This window comes from Salmo salar, chromosome ssa12, assembly GCF_905237065.1.
Source record: "Salmo salar chromosome ssa12, Ssal_v3.1, whole genome shotgun sequence".
In the NCBI taxonomy this organism is placed as follows: Eukaryota; Metazoa; Chordata; class Actinopteri; order Salmoniformes; family Salmonidae; genus Salmo; species Salmo salar.
The window spans coordinates 61,545,192-61,560,561 of record NC_059453.1 but is presented as its reverse complement, the minus strand read 5'-3'; the positions used below and the strand labels follow the sequence as shown (position 1 = coordinate 61,560,561).

General features: G+C 41.4%; 1 protein-coding gene across 1 annotated transcript in view; it reads left to right on the top strand.

Moving 5' to 3' along the window:
• Nucleotides 1–9,038: 9,038 nt before the first annotated feature.
• The window catches only part of LOC106565447 (E3 ubiquitin-protein ligase MARCHF9-like), a 32,193-nt gene continuing 25,861 nt past the window's right edge, over nucleotides 9,039–15,370 (top strand). The window contains exon 1 of the mRNA XM_014132593.2: nucleotides 9,039–10,825. Coding sequence (XP_013988068.2) covers nucleotides 10,487–10,825 — 339 coding nt within the window. The 5' untranslated portion in view covers nucleotides 9,039–10,486. The remainder of the gene's footprint in view (nucleotides 10,826–15,370) is intronic.

The window sequence follows — 15,370 nt, the reverse complement described above, 5'->3', positions numbered from 1 at the left end:
CCGAGAGAAGATCGTTGAACTAGCTAACGTTAGCTAGCTAGGCTAATTGAGGCTACAGTACATGCACTTTCTCATCCTACAGTTACACATAACAACAACTCCATTCAGAATATTAAGTAGCAGCCTACCTGTTGACTCTTGGTCGTTGTTGCCTGTCCTTCTCCTTTAACTTTTAATTCCGTAATTTTTATTCCATCTTCCATTAATTAGTTACAGCGGTTAGAGTGTTTGGACAGTAACCGGAAAGTTGCTTGTTGGAATCCCCAAGGCAGCAAGGTTGAAAAATCTGCCGTTCTGCCCTTGAGCAAGGCAATGAACTCCCACAACAACTGATCGGTTGAATGCATTCAGTTGTGCAACTTACTAGGTATTCCCTTTCCCTAACAGTTTATAGGTTATTATAGGTAGTTGATTTCATCAATAGGCCTGATTGACAGTAAGCATTAAGTGATTCTCTTTATTTTGATAACATTGACATCTGAAAGGACCACGTCCATGTTATTCATACTCTTCTCATCCACCTCCTGTTTACTCATAAAAAGGACTTCCTTTCTCAGATTATCCAATAGTAAATCATCAGGGAAGTTGATCAATTGTAATAGTTCCCCCCTAAAGCCATTCATTCAGCACTGGAAGTTTTGGTGATACTGTAGACAAAGATGCAGGGAGGTACAGTATGCTTCTCCATTAACCTTTAACTGCAGTGAGCTAAATCAGGGTCACACAGAGTGTTTCTTGGTATTCTTAAGCAAATCTACTTTGAAACAAAAGTATACACCTCATACACATGGTTATGGGCTTCAAAAAAAGAAGACACCTGTTCCATGTCAGATATAGTATAGAGTTAACATGTATTACATTTTGAGTTTGCATCCCAACATTACGCTTTAAGTACAGTACCAGTCAAAAGTTTGGACATACCAACCCATTCAAGGGTTTTTCTTTATTTTACTATTTTCTACATTGTAGAATAATAGAGAAGACATCAAAACTGTGAAATAACACTTATGGAATCATGTAGTAACCAAAAAAGTGTTAAACAAATCAAAATATATTTTATATTTTGAGATTCTTCAAAGTAGCCACCCTTTGCCTTGATGACAGCTTTGCACACTCTTGGCACTCTCAACTGCGTCATGAGGTAGTCACCTGGAATGCATTTCAATTAACATGTGTGCCTTGTTAAAAGTTATTTTGTGGAATTTCTTTCCTTCTTAATGCGTTTGAGCTAATCAGTTGTGTTGTGACAAGGTAGGGTGGTATACAGAAGATAGCCCTATTTGGTAAAAGACCAAGTCCATAGTATGGCAAGAACAGCTCAAATAAGTAAAGAGAAACGACAGTTCATCATTACTTTAAGACATGAAGGTCAGTCAATCTGGAACATTTCAAGAACTTTGAAAGTTTCTTCAAGTGCAGTCGCAAAAACCATCAAGCGCTATGATGAAACTGGCTCTCAAGAGGACCGCCACAGGAAAGGAAGACCCAGCGTTACCTCTGCTGCATAGGATAAGTTCATTAGAGTTGAGTTTGGGGCAGCAGGTAGCCTAGTGGTTAGAGTGTTGGGCCAGTAACCGAAAGGTTGCTAGATCTAATCCCTAAGCTGACAAGGTAAAAATCTGTCGTTCTGCCCCAGAACAAGGCAGTTAACCCACTGTTCCTAGGCCATCATTGTAAATAAGAATTTGTTCTTAAGTGACTGCCTAGTTAAATAAAGGTTAAAAAAAAGAGTTCACTGCATATCAGATTGCATCCCAAATAAATGCTTCACAGAGTTTGAGTAACAGACACATCAAGGCACACTTAACCAGCATGGCTACCACAGCAATATGCCATCCCATCTGGTTTGTGCTTAGTGAAACTATAATTAGTTTTTCAACAGGACAATGACCCAAAACACACCTCCAGGCTCTGTAAGGGCTATTTGACCAAGAAGGAGAGTGATGGAGTGTTGCATCAGATGATCTGGCCTCCACAATCACCCGACCTCAAACCAATTGAGATGGTTTGGGATGAGTTGGACCGCAGAGTGAAGGAAAAGCAGCCAAAAGCAGCTCAGCATATTTGGGAACTCCTTTAAAACTATTGGAAAAGCATTCCATGTGACTACCTCATGAAGCTGGTTGAGAGAATGCCAAGAGCGTGCAAAGCTGTCATCAAGGCAAAGGGTGGCTACGACCCTGCCTCACACAGGAAGCGGCGCAGGTCCTAATCCAGGCACTTGTCATCTCCCGTCTGGATTACTGCAACTCGCTGTTGGTTGGGCTCCCTGCCTGTGCCATTAAACCCCTACAACTCATCCAGAACGCCGCAGCCCGTCTGGTGTTCAACCTTCCCAAGTTCTCTCACGTCACCCCGCTCCTCCGCTCTCTCCACTGGCTTCCAGTTGAAGCTCGCATCCGCTACAAGACCATGGTGCTTGCCTACGGAGCTGTGAGGGGAACGGCACCTCCGTACCTTCAGGCTCTGATCAGGCCCTACACCCAAACAAGGGCACTGCGTTCATCCACCTCTGGCCTCCTCGCCTCCCTACCTCTGAGGAAGCACAGTTCCCGCTCAGCCCAGTCAAAACTGTTCGCTGCTCTGGCACCCCAATGGTGGAACAAGCTCCCTCACGACGCCAGGACAGCGGAGTCAATCACCACCTTCCGGAGACACCTGAAACCCCACCTCTTTAAGGAATACCTGGGATAGGATAAAGTAATCCTTCTAACCCCCCCCCCTAAAAGATTTAGATGCACTATTGTAAAGTGGTTGTTCCACTGGATATTATAAGGTGAATGCACCAATTTGTAAGTCGCTCTGGATAAGAGCTTCTGGTAAATGACTTAAATGTAAATGTACTTTGAAGAATCTAAAATATAACGTGTTTTGATTTGTTTAACACTTTTTTGGTTACTACTTGATTCCATATGTGTTATTTCATAGTTTTGATGTCTTCACTATTAATCTACAATGTAGAAAATAGGAAAAAGATAGAAAAACCCTTGAATGGGTAGGTGTGTCCAAACTTTTGACTTTTGTGTATAATATATAATGTCTGTAATGTCTACGTTAGTGTTTTAATTGTATGTCAATTGTAAGGTACTTTTGTCTGTAATGTCTTTTTTCGTTATGTGTCGGACTCCAGGAAGACGAGCTTTCGCCATTGGTGTCGGCTAATGGGGATCCTGCACCTTCAGTGCTATTCTATTTGTACTTAACTGGGCTTCTGAATGGTCCCATTATATAGTTCATTATCACCCAGTTGGGTACGAACACCTATAACGGTTACATTCTAAAGGTGGCGAGCTCTTGTCTCAGTAAGTTTTTAGCACCATGGTAAAGTTGGACGCTCTCAGGCAAACGAATGCAGGACTCCATCCTGTCTGGTGCGTCCAGAGGGCTCTCTGCCAGGACCTTCCCCACGATGCGGGCGCATATGCCGGGTATATTTCACTCAGAATGGCTGGGTGCACTAACGGTAGCAGTAGAGCCACTGAGTTGGGATGACCATCTGTCCACCAGAGAGCTATCAGAGCCTAGACAGCCTGCAGCCTGTCGGCCACTAGAGCAGCGATCAGAAAGATCTCCACGATGTTTGAGGGGGCAAGATTTCCTTGCAATGGCTACTTTTAAGGAGACTTATAGGTCAGGGTTGTGGGGAAAACACCCTTATTAAGAACAACCTCGACCTCTTGTATCCTATTTTGTGTCACGGTCACTATTATAGTCGATTATTCCACCACTCTATGTGTCTGTTTCCGATGGCAATATCTCAAAACAGAAGCCAATGACAAAGTGATTGGGCTAATTATTGATTTGTAAGGACTAAGGTTATTATAGTTTTTATTTTTATTCGTTTTTTGATTTTATTTTGAAATTCAATCTTAATGTGACTTGGATTTAAAATGAATAGCACAGAGACTGGTGCAAAAAAAAATATGGTGGAAGAAAACTATTTTGCTCATGTTTACATCAATCCAATGCTATTTAATTGTAATAGTACAGATGTTCTATCTTAAATTGACCAGTTTCTCACAGCAGGAAAATAATCCTGCTGCAACAGAAAATGGGAATTATTATGTGTATTATATTTGATGTACATTTTTGTAAGGGTTGATGCATTTTTCGTTAGTGCAAATCAAGTCTGAAATGTTAAAGTCGAAATTACAAACTTTAGAAGCCTTTTTAAAACTTGATTACATAGAAGTTTGCATTTCCTGCTGAGCAAGAAAATTCCCTGCCACAACAGAGTGATAAAATTAAGATATTATATCTGTACACATAAGAAGAATCAAGTTCGCTACCGAGACGATTTCCCACCCTGTTATTAGTGATAGCTTGTGATTGCGACGCACAAACTAGGCCTATTTGAAAAAGCGCCATCTCCTGGCAGCATTTACCCACACGATTCAGTAGTTTGAACACCCCCACCCCAAAAGCTTGAAAACCATTATTTTTTATGTGAAAAATAACTGTAACTGAACAAATGTTATTATGGTTCTTATTTTATTTTGAAGCCAAAGATAATACTTTCAGTATAGTTTTAGTTTTTCAAACGGGTTTGTTCATTATTTTATTTCAGTTTACTAAATAGTTTTTTCATGATTCGTTTTCGTTTCAGTTTTCTTTTACTATAATAACCTTGGTAAGGACCCAGTGTAATGGGGAAATTATTATTGGATGTGAACTTAATGACCAGGGGAAAACAAGTCTTGGTGAATGTAATATTTCTGGTAAACAAGCTAGACAGCTGAACTGAGAGAGTTCTCTTAGTTTAAACCAGATGCCTTGCCAGCACAATCTGTGTGCATTTGGTGTGGGTGACGTGGCTGAGTGCATAGACAGACTGTGCTCAGCCAGCGGGGGTGGTCATTGTGTATGTGTGCGTGTTTGTTTGAGTGTCTAAGTGTCTGTTTTTGTGTACCTGTGTTTGTACTGTGTCAGTGTGTGTGTGTGTGCATCTTTATGAGAATTTTAGTGTGTTGGTGTGTGTATGTATTTTGTCTTTGTGGGTTTTTGTAGATGTATTATTCAGACTGATGGTCACCAAAGCTGCTCAGCCCTCTGTAGATAACCAATGACACATATTGCTAATGTCTCAGTGACACAACCATGGCCCCCTTCCACCCTCTCTCTTTGTCCCTCTACCTTTGAATGCTACACCATCTTTCCCTCGTCTTTCTCTCTTAAGTTGCTTCTGCTTTCTCCTACAGTAGTTATCTCCCTCTTAGTTAGCTAACATTGTGTGCTGTAGTAGTGTCTCAGAGTTAGCATGCCTGGACAACCTGCTGGACGTTTCACAGAACATTACGTTTTACATTTACATTTTAGTAATTTAGCAGACGCTCTTATCCATAGCGACTAGTGACACAGTCCTGCCTAGCAGTTGTTTCTTCTTCTTTTTTCTTTTTTTTTACACTCGTACAGACAGATAGAGCAGTGGTTGTCAATTTACATTACCTAAATCTCTTTTTCTTTCATACATCTGGGCCTCACTGTCCTTTTGTGGCTCTTGTCCTCCACACAAATGATCTAATTTCAGTACTAATATGTCAGCAGATAATTGTACTGGTTACAATTCTATTCACAGTGCTGCACAATCTGACTGCTCATTTTTGCCTATACAGTTCCAGTCAAAAATGTGGACACCTACCCATTCAGGGGTTATTCTTTATTTTGTCTATTTTCTATATTGTAGAATAATAGAGAAGACATCAAAACTATGAAATAACACAAATGGAATCATGTAGTAACCAAAAGAAGTTTTAAACAAACCAAATACATATTATATTTTAGATTCTTCAAAGTAGCCACCCTTTGCCTTGATGATAGCTTTGCACACTCTTGGCATTCTCTCAAACAGCTTCATGAGGAATATTTTTCCAACAGTCTTGAAGGAGTTCCCACATGTGCTGAGCACTTGTTGGCTGCTTTTCCTTTACTCTGTGGTCCAACTCATCCCAAACCATTTCAATTGGGTTGAGGTTGGGTGATTGTGGAGGCCAGGTCATCTGATGCAGCACTCCATCACTCTCTTTGGTCAAATAGCCCTTACACAGCCTAGAGCTGTGTTTTGGGTCATTGTCCTGTTGAAAAACAAATGATAGTGGGACTAAGTGCAAACCAGATGGGATGGCGTATCGATGCAGAATGATGTGGTAGCCATACTGGTTAAGTGTGCCTTGAATTCTAAATAAATCACTGACAGTGTCACCAGCAAAGCACCCCCACACCATCACACCTCCTCCTCCTCCATGCCGAGATCATCCATTCAACTACTCTGCGTCTTACAAAGACACGGCGGTTGGAACCAAAAATCTCAAATTTGGACTCATCAGACCAAAGGACAGATTTCCACTGGTCTAATGTCCATTACTCGTGTTTCTTGGCCCAAGCAAGTCTCTTCTTCTTATTGGGCCTTTAGTAGTGGTTTAGTAGTGGTTTATTTGCAGCAATTCGACCATGAAGGCCTGATTCACGCAGTCTCCTCTGACCAGTTGATGTTGAGATGTGTCTGTTACTTGAACTCTGTGAAGCATTTATTTGGACTGCAATCTGAGGTGCAGTTAACTCTAATGAACTTATCCTCTGCAGCAGAGGTAACTCTGGGTCTTCCTTTCCTGTGGCAGTCTTCATGAGAGCAAGTTTCATCACAGGGCTTGATGGTTTTTGCAACTGCACGTGTAGAAACTTTCAAAGTTCTTGAAATGTTCTGGATTGACTGATCTTCATGTCTTAAAGTAATGATGGACTGTCATTTCTCTTTTTTTATTTGAGCTGCTCTTGCTATAATATGGACTTGGTATTTTAACAAATAGGGCTATCTTCTGTATACCACCCCCACCTTGTCACAACACAACTGATTGGCTCAAACGCATTAAAAAGGAAAGAAATTCCACAAATGTACTTTTAACAAGGCACACCTGTTAATTGAAACGCATTCCAGGTGACTACCTCATGAAGCTGGTTGAGAGAATGCCAAGAGTGTGCAAAGCTGTCATCAAGGCAAAGAGCGGCTACTTTGAAACGGGCCAGTGGCCATCGAAGGTGAGCATTTGCCCACAATAGTCGGTTACAATGCCAAACTGCAGGCAGGTCAAGACCCTGGTGAGGACGATGAACACGCAGATGAGTTTCCCTGACACGGTTTCTGACAGTTTGTGCAGAAATTCTTTGGTTATGCAAACCCACAGTTTCATCAGCTGTCCGGGTGGCTCATCTCAGACCATCCCGCAGCTGAAGAAGCTGGATGTGGAGGTCCTGGGGTGTCATGGTTACACATGGTCTCTGGTGGACATTCCTGCAGTCAGCATTCCAATTGTAGCATTGTGTGAAAAAAACTGCACATTTTAGAGTCACCTTTTATTGTCCCTAGCACCAGGTGCACGTATGTAATGATCGTGCTGTTTAATCAGCTTCTTGATACACCACACTTGTCAGGTGGATGGATTATCTTGGCAAAGGAGAAATGCTCACTAACAGGGATGTAAACAAATTTGTGCACAAAATTCGAGAGAAATAAGCGTTTTGTACGTATGGAACATTTCTGAGATCTTTTATTTCAGTTAATGAAACATGGGACCAACACTTTACATGTTGTGTTTATACCTTTGTTCAGTATGAATGGAAGAGGAAATACACCAAAAGGCCTAACATAAATCTCTCATGGATAATTGTTTGATTCCCTAAACAAATCTGCTGCTGAGATAAACAGTTTTCTTGTCATGTGATTATGGAAATCATGTGTCATGTGACCATATTTTCAATGCATTATTATTGTTTATTTTAAACGAGCTTATACTTGTTTGTTTCTTTCCTATCTCCGTAGGCTAGTTTAAGTATCCGCCCCTTTTTTCAATTTTCGCCTAAAATGACATACGCAAATCTAATTGCCTGTAGCTCAGGCCCTGAAGGAAGGATCTGCATATTCTTGGTACCAATTGAAAGGAAACACTTTGACGTTTGTGGAAATGTGAAAGGAATGTAGGAAAATATAACACAATAAATCTGGTAAAAGATAATACAAAGAAAAAACTAACCGTTCTTTTTTTTGTACCATGATCTTTAAAATGTAAGAGAAAGGCCATAATGTATTATTCCAGCCCAGGTGAAATGTAGATGTTGGCTACTAGATGGCAGCAGTGTATGTGCAAAGTTTTAGACTGATCCAATGAACCAATGCATTTCTGTTCAAACTTTTGTATCAAGACTGCCCAAATGTGCCTAATTTGTTTATTAATAACTTTTCATGTTCAAAATTGTGCCCTCTCCTCAAACAATAGCATGGTATTCTTTCACTCTAATAGCTACTGTAAATTGGACAGTGCAGTTAGATTAACAAGAATTTAAGCTTTCTGCCAATATCAGATATGTCTATGTCCTGGGAAATGTTCTTGTTACTTACAACCTCATGCTAATCGCATTAGCCTACGTTAGCTTAACCGTCCCGTGGAAGGAACACCGATCCTGAAGAATAATTATTTTTCGGCTCATTTATTATTGAGTGAAAATCTTCTGGCTGCTGCACGTGAAGCCGATAGAGCGCATCCGGCCCCTAGAGAGTTCGACCCAGGGTGACTCTCCGCGGGGGTCCGGCCGGGCCAGACAGCGTTCATAATACACACAAGGCTTTACCCTCGCTTCCATATCTCTATGACTAATGTTTTCATCTGGCTGTGATTAAACTCTAATCTAGTTATGGCATGATTAATCTATTCAGTCGTCTGATGCTGCTTGGCCGAGTTCTTTGAAATTTGTTAAACATTTTATTTGTGGCATCAAGTACCACCTGGCTGAACTTCATGAAAGAACACGCCAGTGGTGGGGTGGCCAGTGAAGCAATGCGCATCATTACAACATCCATGTAAGCCAAGACCCTGGTATCCGTTTAGGTGATAGGCCTAGACTTGTTTGAGAAAGCTTTGAATAAACGATGCATAGACACATGTTACAAGAGAGAGATATTTGATAGAAGACACACACCATTGCAGTGGCAGACTACTAATGTCCGTCCTTGTCCATACACCGTTTAGATTTCCCGGGATACTCTGACTAACACGTGGCCGCAACGTCACATGGAAATCAGCACCTCGGACAGCGGCTTCTGCCAACGCGCAGCAAAACGGTGAAGCTTTTTTCCTTTACCGATAGGAGGAAGGAATAATCATAAGAAAATGAGTGGACAACAACAATATAGATGAACACATCTGTGTTTCAATTCGGCTAGCATGCATTTCCATGGCAGGATCCTCCAGTTCTCAGATTTCGATGGAGGCACGTCTGCTGTCAGAAGCAAGTATTTCAGCGCAACCATGTAAATTAGCGTCTTATTGTTATTAATTGAACTGGTGTAATTAGTTATTGGTAGTAAACGAACCCGTTATTTGATGTCAAAGTTTAACTGGCATAGCGAAGTAATCGTTTTGCTTCGTTCGCCTATTCTGGGGGGTTCTTCCCTGGCATCTTCGTTCTTCCTGGTTTGTGTTGTGCAGGAATGATTGCAGAAAGAATAAAAAAGCAGCATGGAAATTCAATGGCAAAGTGATGTGCGTTTTTCTACACATTTTTGGTGTCTCGTCCGATCCTGTTTAAAATGTAAACACGTTGGATAGTAGTGTCTCTCGGACTTGTGTGGAGGGGGAACAGTGTGGACGTAACCTATTCTCTATCTATCAGCCAGAATAAACACGGTAAGGAAACTGGGGAAGAGAAAAACACGGTGATCTGATGGCTAGCATGCCATTGAGGGACAAACAAGAGAGATGATTGCCATCTCGTTTTAATTTCAACTGGCCTTTTTTTGTATGGACTAAACAGCTGAAAGCAACACCCAAAAATGACTCGGTGGAATTACTCATGCCATAGCATTAATAAAATGTTATATTATACCTGAGACTCCAAAGCTCCTCCTGCAATAGAATATCACATTTTCGCTCAGAACCATGTTAAAGGTTCCCCTTAAATACAGCTCCCGTTAAATTCAAGCTTTGGCATTGTCCCATGAGTGACTGGGTCGAAAATGAACGTGAGGGGATTTCGTTTGATCTTATTGCTGTTTGGAGATGGTAATCGCTCACACTGAAAGCCATCGTGATGATTTTATATTGGCATCCGTTGACTCCCGAAAGAAACAGTCTCTGCCCATCCATTAAAAAACTTCCGCATTGGCTATCATAGGCTACACCTGGTAACAGAGAAAATGTATCATGGCGAGATACAATCTATTTACATTGTCATATTTGGATTTCTATTGACCAAGATTTGTGCCCGGCAGCCATACTTTTTATAGACACCTCTGATATTTTGTTTTGATACCATAGCCAATAGCTAGAGAAGGCTACTTGAACCAAATAGGCTCGCACTTGGCAACAATAATAATAATACTAACAAAGCCACTTTTGGCTCCCAAATCATGCAAAGTAAATGCCTGATTCATCAAACTCCCTTTATTGATACCTTCTATTTAACCCTACAGCTGCATTGTGCCTATGTGGGCTAGTTCATGATGTTTAAGTACCGGATCCGTATGTTTTTCAATGAACTGAAAGTGCTGGTTTTCATGCGGTCTGACTCAAGACGGGGGACCGATTCAGACACAGACGGACAGACGAGCAGCATGCGAGGGCTCGGGGTAGGAGGCTGCGGGTGGCCACGCTTCGACTGCTCTACGCGGGACGATGAGGAGGAGTACTATGGCACCGATCCCCGGCCGCGCAGCCTGGCATTCGAGGAGAAGGATCCGAAGCTCCAAGCAGGCCTGGACGCTGTGTCGCTCACAAGCAGCTTGGACAGTGGCATGCGCTCGCCGCAGTGCCGGATCTGTTTCCAGGGCCCCGAACAGGTAGGCTCCCCTGTCCTGATCCGTAGCCCTGCACTTCATCTATCTATCCAAGTCTAGGCTACCCTTCCCCCTGCTCGTTGTGATTTACCCATTGTTTCCAGGGTTATTTCTATAAGTTTCTTCAAGGCTTATAAGTTGGTTCTTTGCATGTACTGTATTTCAGGTCTATACATAAGCACTCACTGCAGGGAAGCTCAGGTATCCCTCTACTAGGCTATGGCAAACAAGCATGTCTTTTATCAGTTCAAAGATCAAATTGTTTGGATCAAGCCAACCTTTGTCTCCAAAGACCCCATATTGGCAGGGCCTCCCGAGTGGCGCAGCGGTCTAAGGCACTGCCTCTCAGTGCTAGAGGCATTACTACAGATCTGGGGACATTCCTGGGCTGTGCCACAACTGGCCGTGGCCAGGAGTCCCATAGGACAGCGCACAATTGGCCTAGCGTCGCCCATGTTATGCGAGGGTTTGGCCGGGGGGGGGCTTTACTTGACTCATCACGCTCTAGCAACTTCTAGTGGTGGGCCGGGTGCCTGCAGGCTGACCCCGGTTGCCAGTTGAGCGGTGTTTCCTTCGACACATCGGTGCGGCTGACTTCCGGGTTAAGCTGCCGGGTATTAAGGAGCGCAGTTAGTCGGGTCATGTTTCGGAGGACACATGACTCCACCTTTGCCTCTTCCGAACCCGTAGGGGAGTTGCAGCGATTAGACAAGATTGAAATTGGGGGGTAAAGTATATTTTTAAATAATAATAAATAATAATAATAACAATATAACTGTTACATTTTCCTGGAACCCAATTACTAAAGCGGATACAAACCTTTTAACTTAACTTTGTTGACACGTTTCTGCATCATCATGCTCCACATGCAGCCAAATCAGACAGTGAAACAGGTTCCTTCTATTGAGGAGTTTAAACAGGATTTTGGTTGAATTCAAACTTTGCCATTGTGACGCTATTAGGGTGCCAAAAGTCTAATTTCAGAAAGCAACACATAGAATATGGAAATGTCTCCAATGGGTAAAACATTGTTGTTTTGTTGTGTACATTGTTCCATACACATATTGTTCCATACATTGTTCCATACATACATCTTGTTCCAATACATTTTTCCATACACATGTTGTAAAAATAAAGGAAGGAATGCACTGCATGCCGAAACGTTGGTTACATTAAATGTTTGGGAGCATAATTAGGGTATGCGACTTACGTTCTTTATTTTTATAATTTACTCCTCATTAGTCAGCACCTCTATAACGTTTTTGGTGGGTGTGCGTCAGTTTGTCTTTTACTAGACCATACACATGTTGTTCCATACATTGTTCCATACGTACATGTTGTTCCATAAATTTTTCCATACGTACATTTTGTTCAAGACATTGTTCCATACACAATTTCAGGGTAAAACAGGCAGTGGTTTTACCACCAAGAACCAGATACAAATGAATACTGTAGGTACATACCATGATTTTAACAGAAGTGCTTTCAATATTAATCTGATTGTTGTGATTTGATTCAATGTCAGTCTGAACCTGACACTACTGTATGACATCAAAGGTTTTTCATCCATCGCAAACCTTTTCAGGATTTCATCACAGGCAAAAAGGAAAACACAAATAATGTGAAGAGGTGTACAACATGTTAGGGAGCAACAATGACATACAGTAGTTTTAACACAGTAGGACATACCTAGTCCGTTGCACAACTGAATGCATTCAACCGAAATGTGCTTCCGCATTTAACCCAACCCCTCTGGATCAGAGAGGTATGGGGGGCTGCCTTACTCAACGTCATAGGCGCCCAGGGATCAGTTGTTGTTTGGGGGTTAACTGCCTTGCTCAAGGGCAGAACAGACAATTTTTCAACCTTGCCAGCTCGGGGATTCAAACCAGCGACCTTTCGGTTACTGGCACAACACTCTTAACCACTAAGCTACCAGTAGATAAAGTGAAATACAGTTGTAAAGTGCATCCTGGGTAATGCATTTAATGACCTTTGCCCTTTTATAATGACATCCAATCACAATTAATCAACAAGGATTATTGTTTGCGCAAAATATTTTAAACATTGTTAAGAAATACTGTACGTATAAAAACAAGTCTAATTCAATCTATTAGTGATGGTAGAAAATGTCTGTTACTCTAGCAAATCAACTTCCTGTATTCTTGAGTAAATGAAAATATATTTTGTTTGAATTGGGCTATTTGTTAAAGAGCTCAAAAAAAAAAAAAAGGCCCAAGCTAAGTCTAGCTTTGGGCTGTAGTTTTATAGATAGGAACAGTCTCTGTTGCAGCACCATGTCCCGTGATATAGGGATCCACTGAGGGAATCAAATGAGACAGGACCCTTGAACACTTTTAATTAGGCTTGGTGGTATCCTTTGAAAGGAGGCACGTGGGTCCATTAATAGAGTGGAGATGACAACATTGCATGGAGTTGATTTATAGGAGTGTCGTGATGGGGACTTACTGTGCAGGAAAATAAGAGATGAAGAGAGGACTGTGGAGTCTGCAAGACAAAAACCATGTAGCTAGGGGTATAGTGCCCTAACCTTATCACACATCTACAGTCAAGTGTATTATTCCACCTTTGCACTGGGGAATGATATTCCTTCCAAACCTGTAACTGTACATGTATATTAAACGGGTCACATTTTCTCATTTAGCCGAAAGACTGCAGATAAAGAATAGCTTAGGAAATGGGTTTCGAATGGGAGGTCGAGGAGTCTTTTATCCTAGATGACAATTCATTTTCAAAGTGTAGCAAGTATGGTTCTAAGAATATCCTTGAAACGGCAGGCTATAGCTCTATGTTATTTGCAGTGAGGTAATGGTGGTGGTGCACGTGTATGGACCCAGGCTCTGCTGGTTGGAAAGTGCTGATGTGTAAGGCATTGGACTGCAGGCAGATTCTGACATTCATCCAACATCACTGGAGAGACATGCTCATGGAACCAAGAGTGCCCACAGTGGATTGTCTAGATGGACAACTCCCACATGCAATCCCAGGGTTTTAGCTGAAACACACCATGAACACTGTATTCCACTCCATTACATTAAAGATACAACTTGAGTCAGTTGAATCGCATTCTTCCATCTACCTGTGTATTTGTTCTCTGAATAGAAACTATACAGACAGTGGTCATTACCATATGGGTGAAAGAATCTGATCACCTTGTGCATGAATTCATATACGCTGTTTTTTCACACTGGTCTAGTCAGAGAGGAATGTTGTAAATCATGTCTGAGACCAGAGACGATAACAACCTATCTGTCACCGTCAGGTGTTTCTGGAGCACTAACTGTGCAATTGTGCACATGTCAACATATGTGTATGTGCGGTTGTGTCTGTGCACGCATGCGTGAGTCCGTGTGTGTGCGTGTGCGTGTATGTGTGTGTGTCTCATTATGTAGTACATCCTAAATGATATAAACCAAGCAGAGAGCAAGATCATAAAGGAGCGATGATAAGAGATGGAGAAAGACAGTGGGGGAGGGGAAAGAGACAAAGGAGAGCGAGGGATAGAGAGAGGGGGAATTGAGATGGACAGTTAGGTAAAGTGTAGTATGGTGGGAAAAGAACAATAGAGTGGGAAATAGGTGATGAAAATAAAATGCAGCTTTGAGGGATTCTGTTATCTCTTAAAACCACATGGTTAATTGAGAACGTTCATTTTTACATGTACCTTTCTAGCTTTTGAGGTTTTATTATGATGATTCTATGTAAGCTATTCACAAAAAGGCTATTCTTTGGCTTTGATATTGGTACAGTATGACATTTTCAATTTTCATACATCAGCCCTTTCTATAGCCAGATTATATTCAACTTGATAAACACTTGAATGCCAGTTGTGTTTTCAATTCAGTCAATTCAGAAGGTAAACTGGAATTCCAATTATCCATATCCAAATGTTTCTAATTGAATGCCATTGAGGAAAATATACACTACCGTTCAAAAGTTTGGAGTCACTTATAAATGTCCTTGTTTTTGAAAGAAAAGCACATTTTTTGTCCATTAAAATAACATCAAATTGATCAGAAATACAGTGTAGACATTGTTAATGTTGTAAATGACTATTGTAGCTGGAAACGGCAGATTTTTTTATTTATGGAATATCTACATAGGCGTACAGAGGCCCATTATCAGCAATCATCACTCCTGTGTTCCAATGGCACGTTGTGTTAGCTAATCCAAGTTTATCATTTTAAAAGGCTAATTGATCATTACAAAATCCTTTTGAAATGATATTAGCACAGCTGAAAACTGTTGTCCTGATTAAAGAAGCAATAAAACTGGCCTTCTTCAGACTAGTTGAGTATCTGGAGCATCAGCATTTGTGGGTTCGATTACAGGCTTAAAATGGCCAGAAACAAAGAATTATCTTCTGAAACTCGTCAGTCTATTCTTGTTCTGAGAAATGAAGGCTATTCCATGTGAGAAATTGCCAAGAAACTGAAGATCTCGTACAACGCTGTGTACTACACCCTTCACAGAACAGCGCAAACTGGCTCTAACCAGAATAGAAAGAGGAGTGGGAGGCCCAGGTGC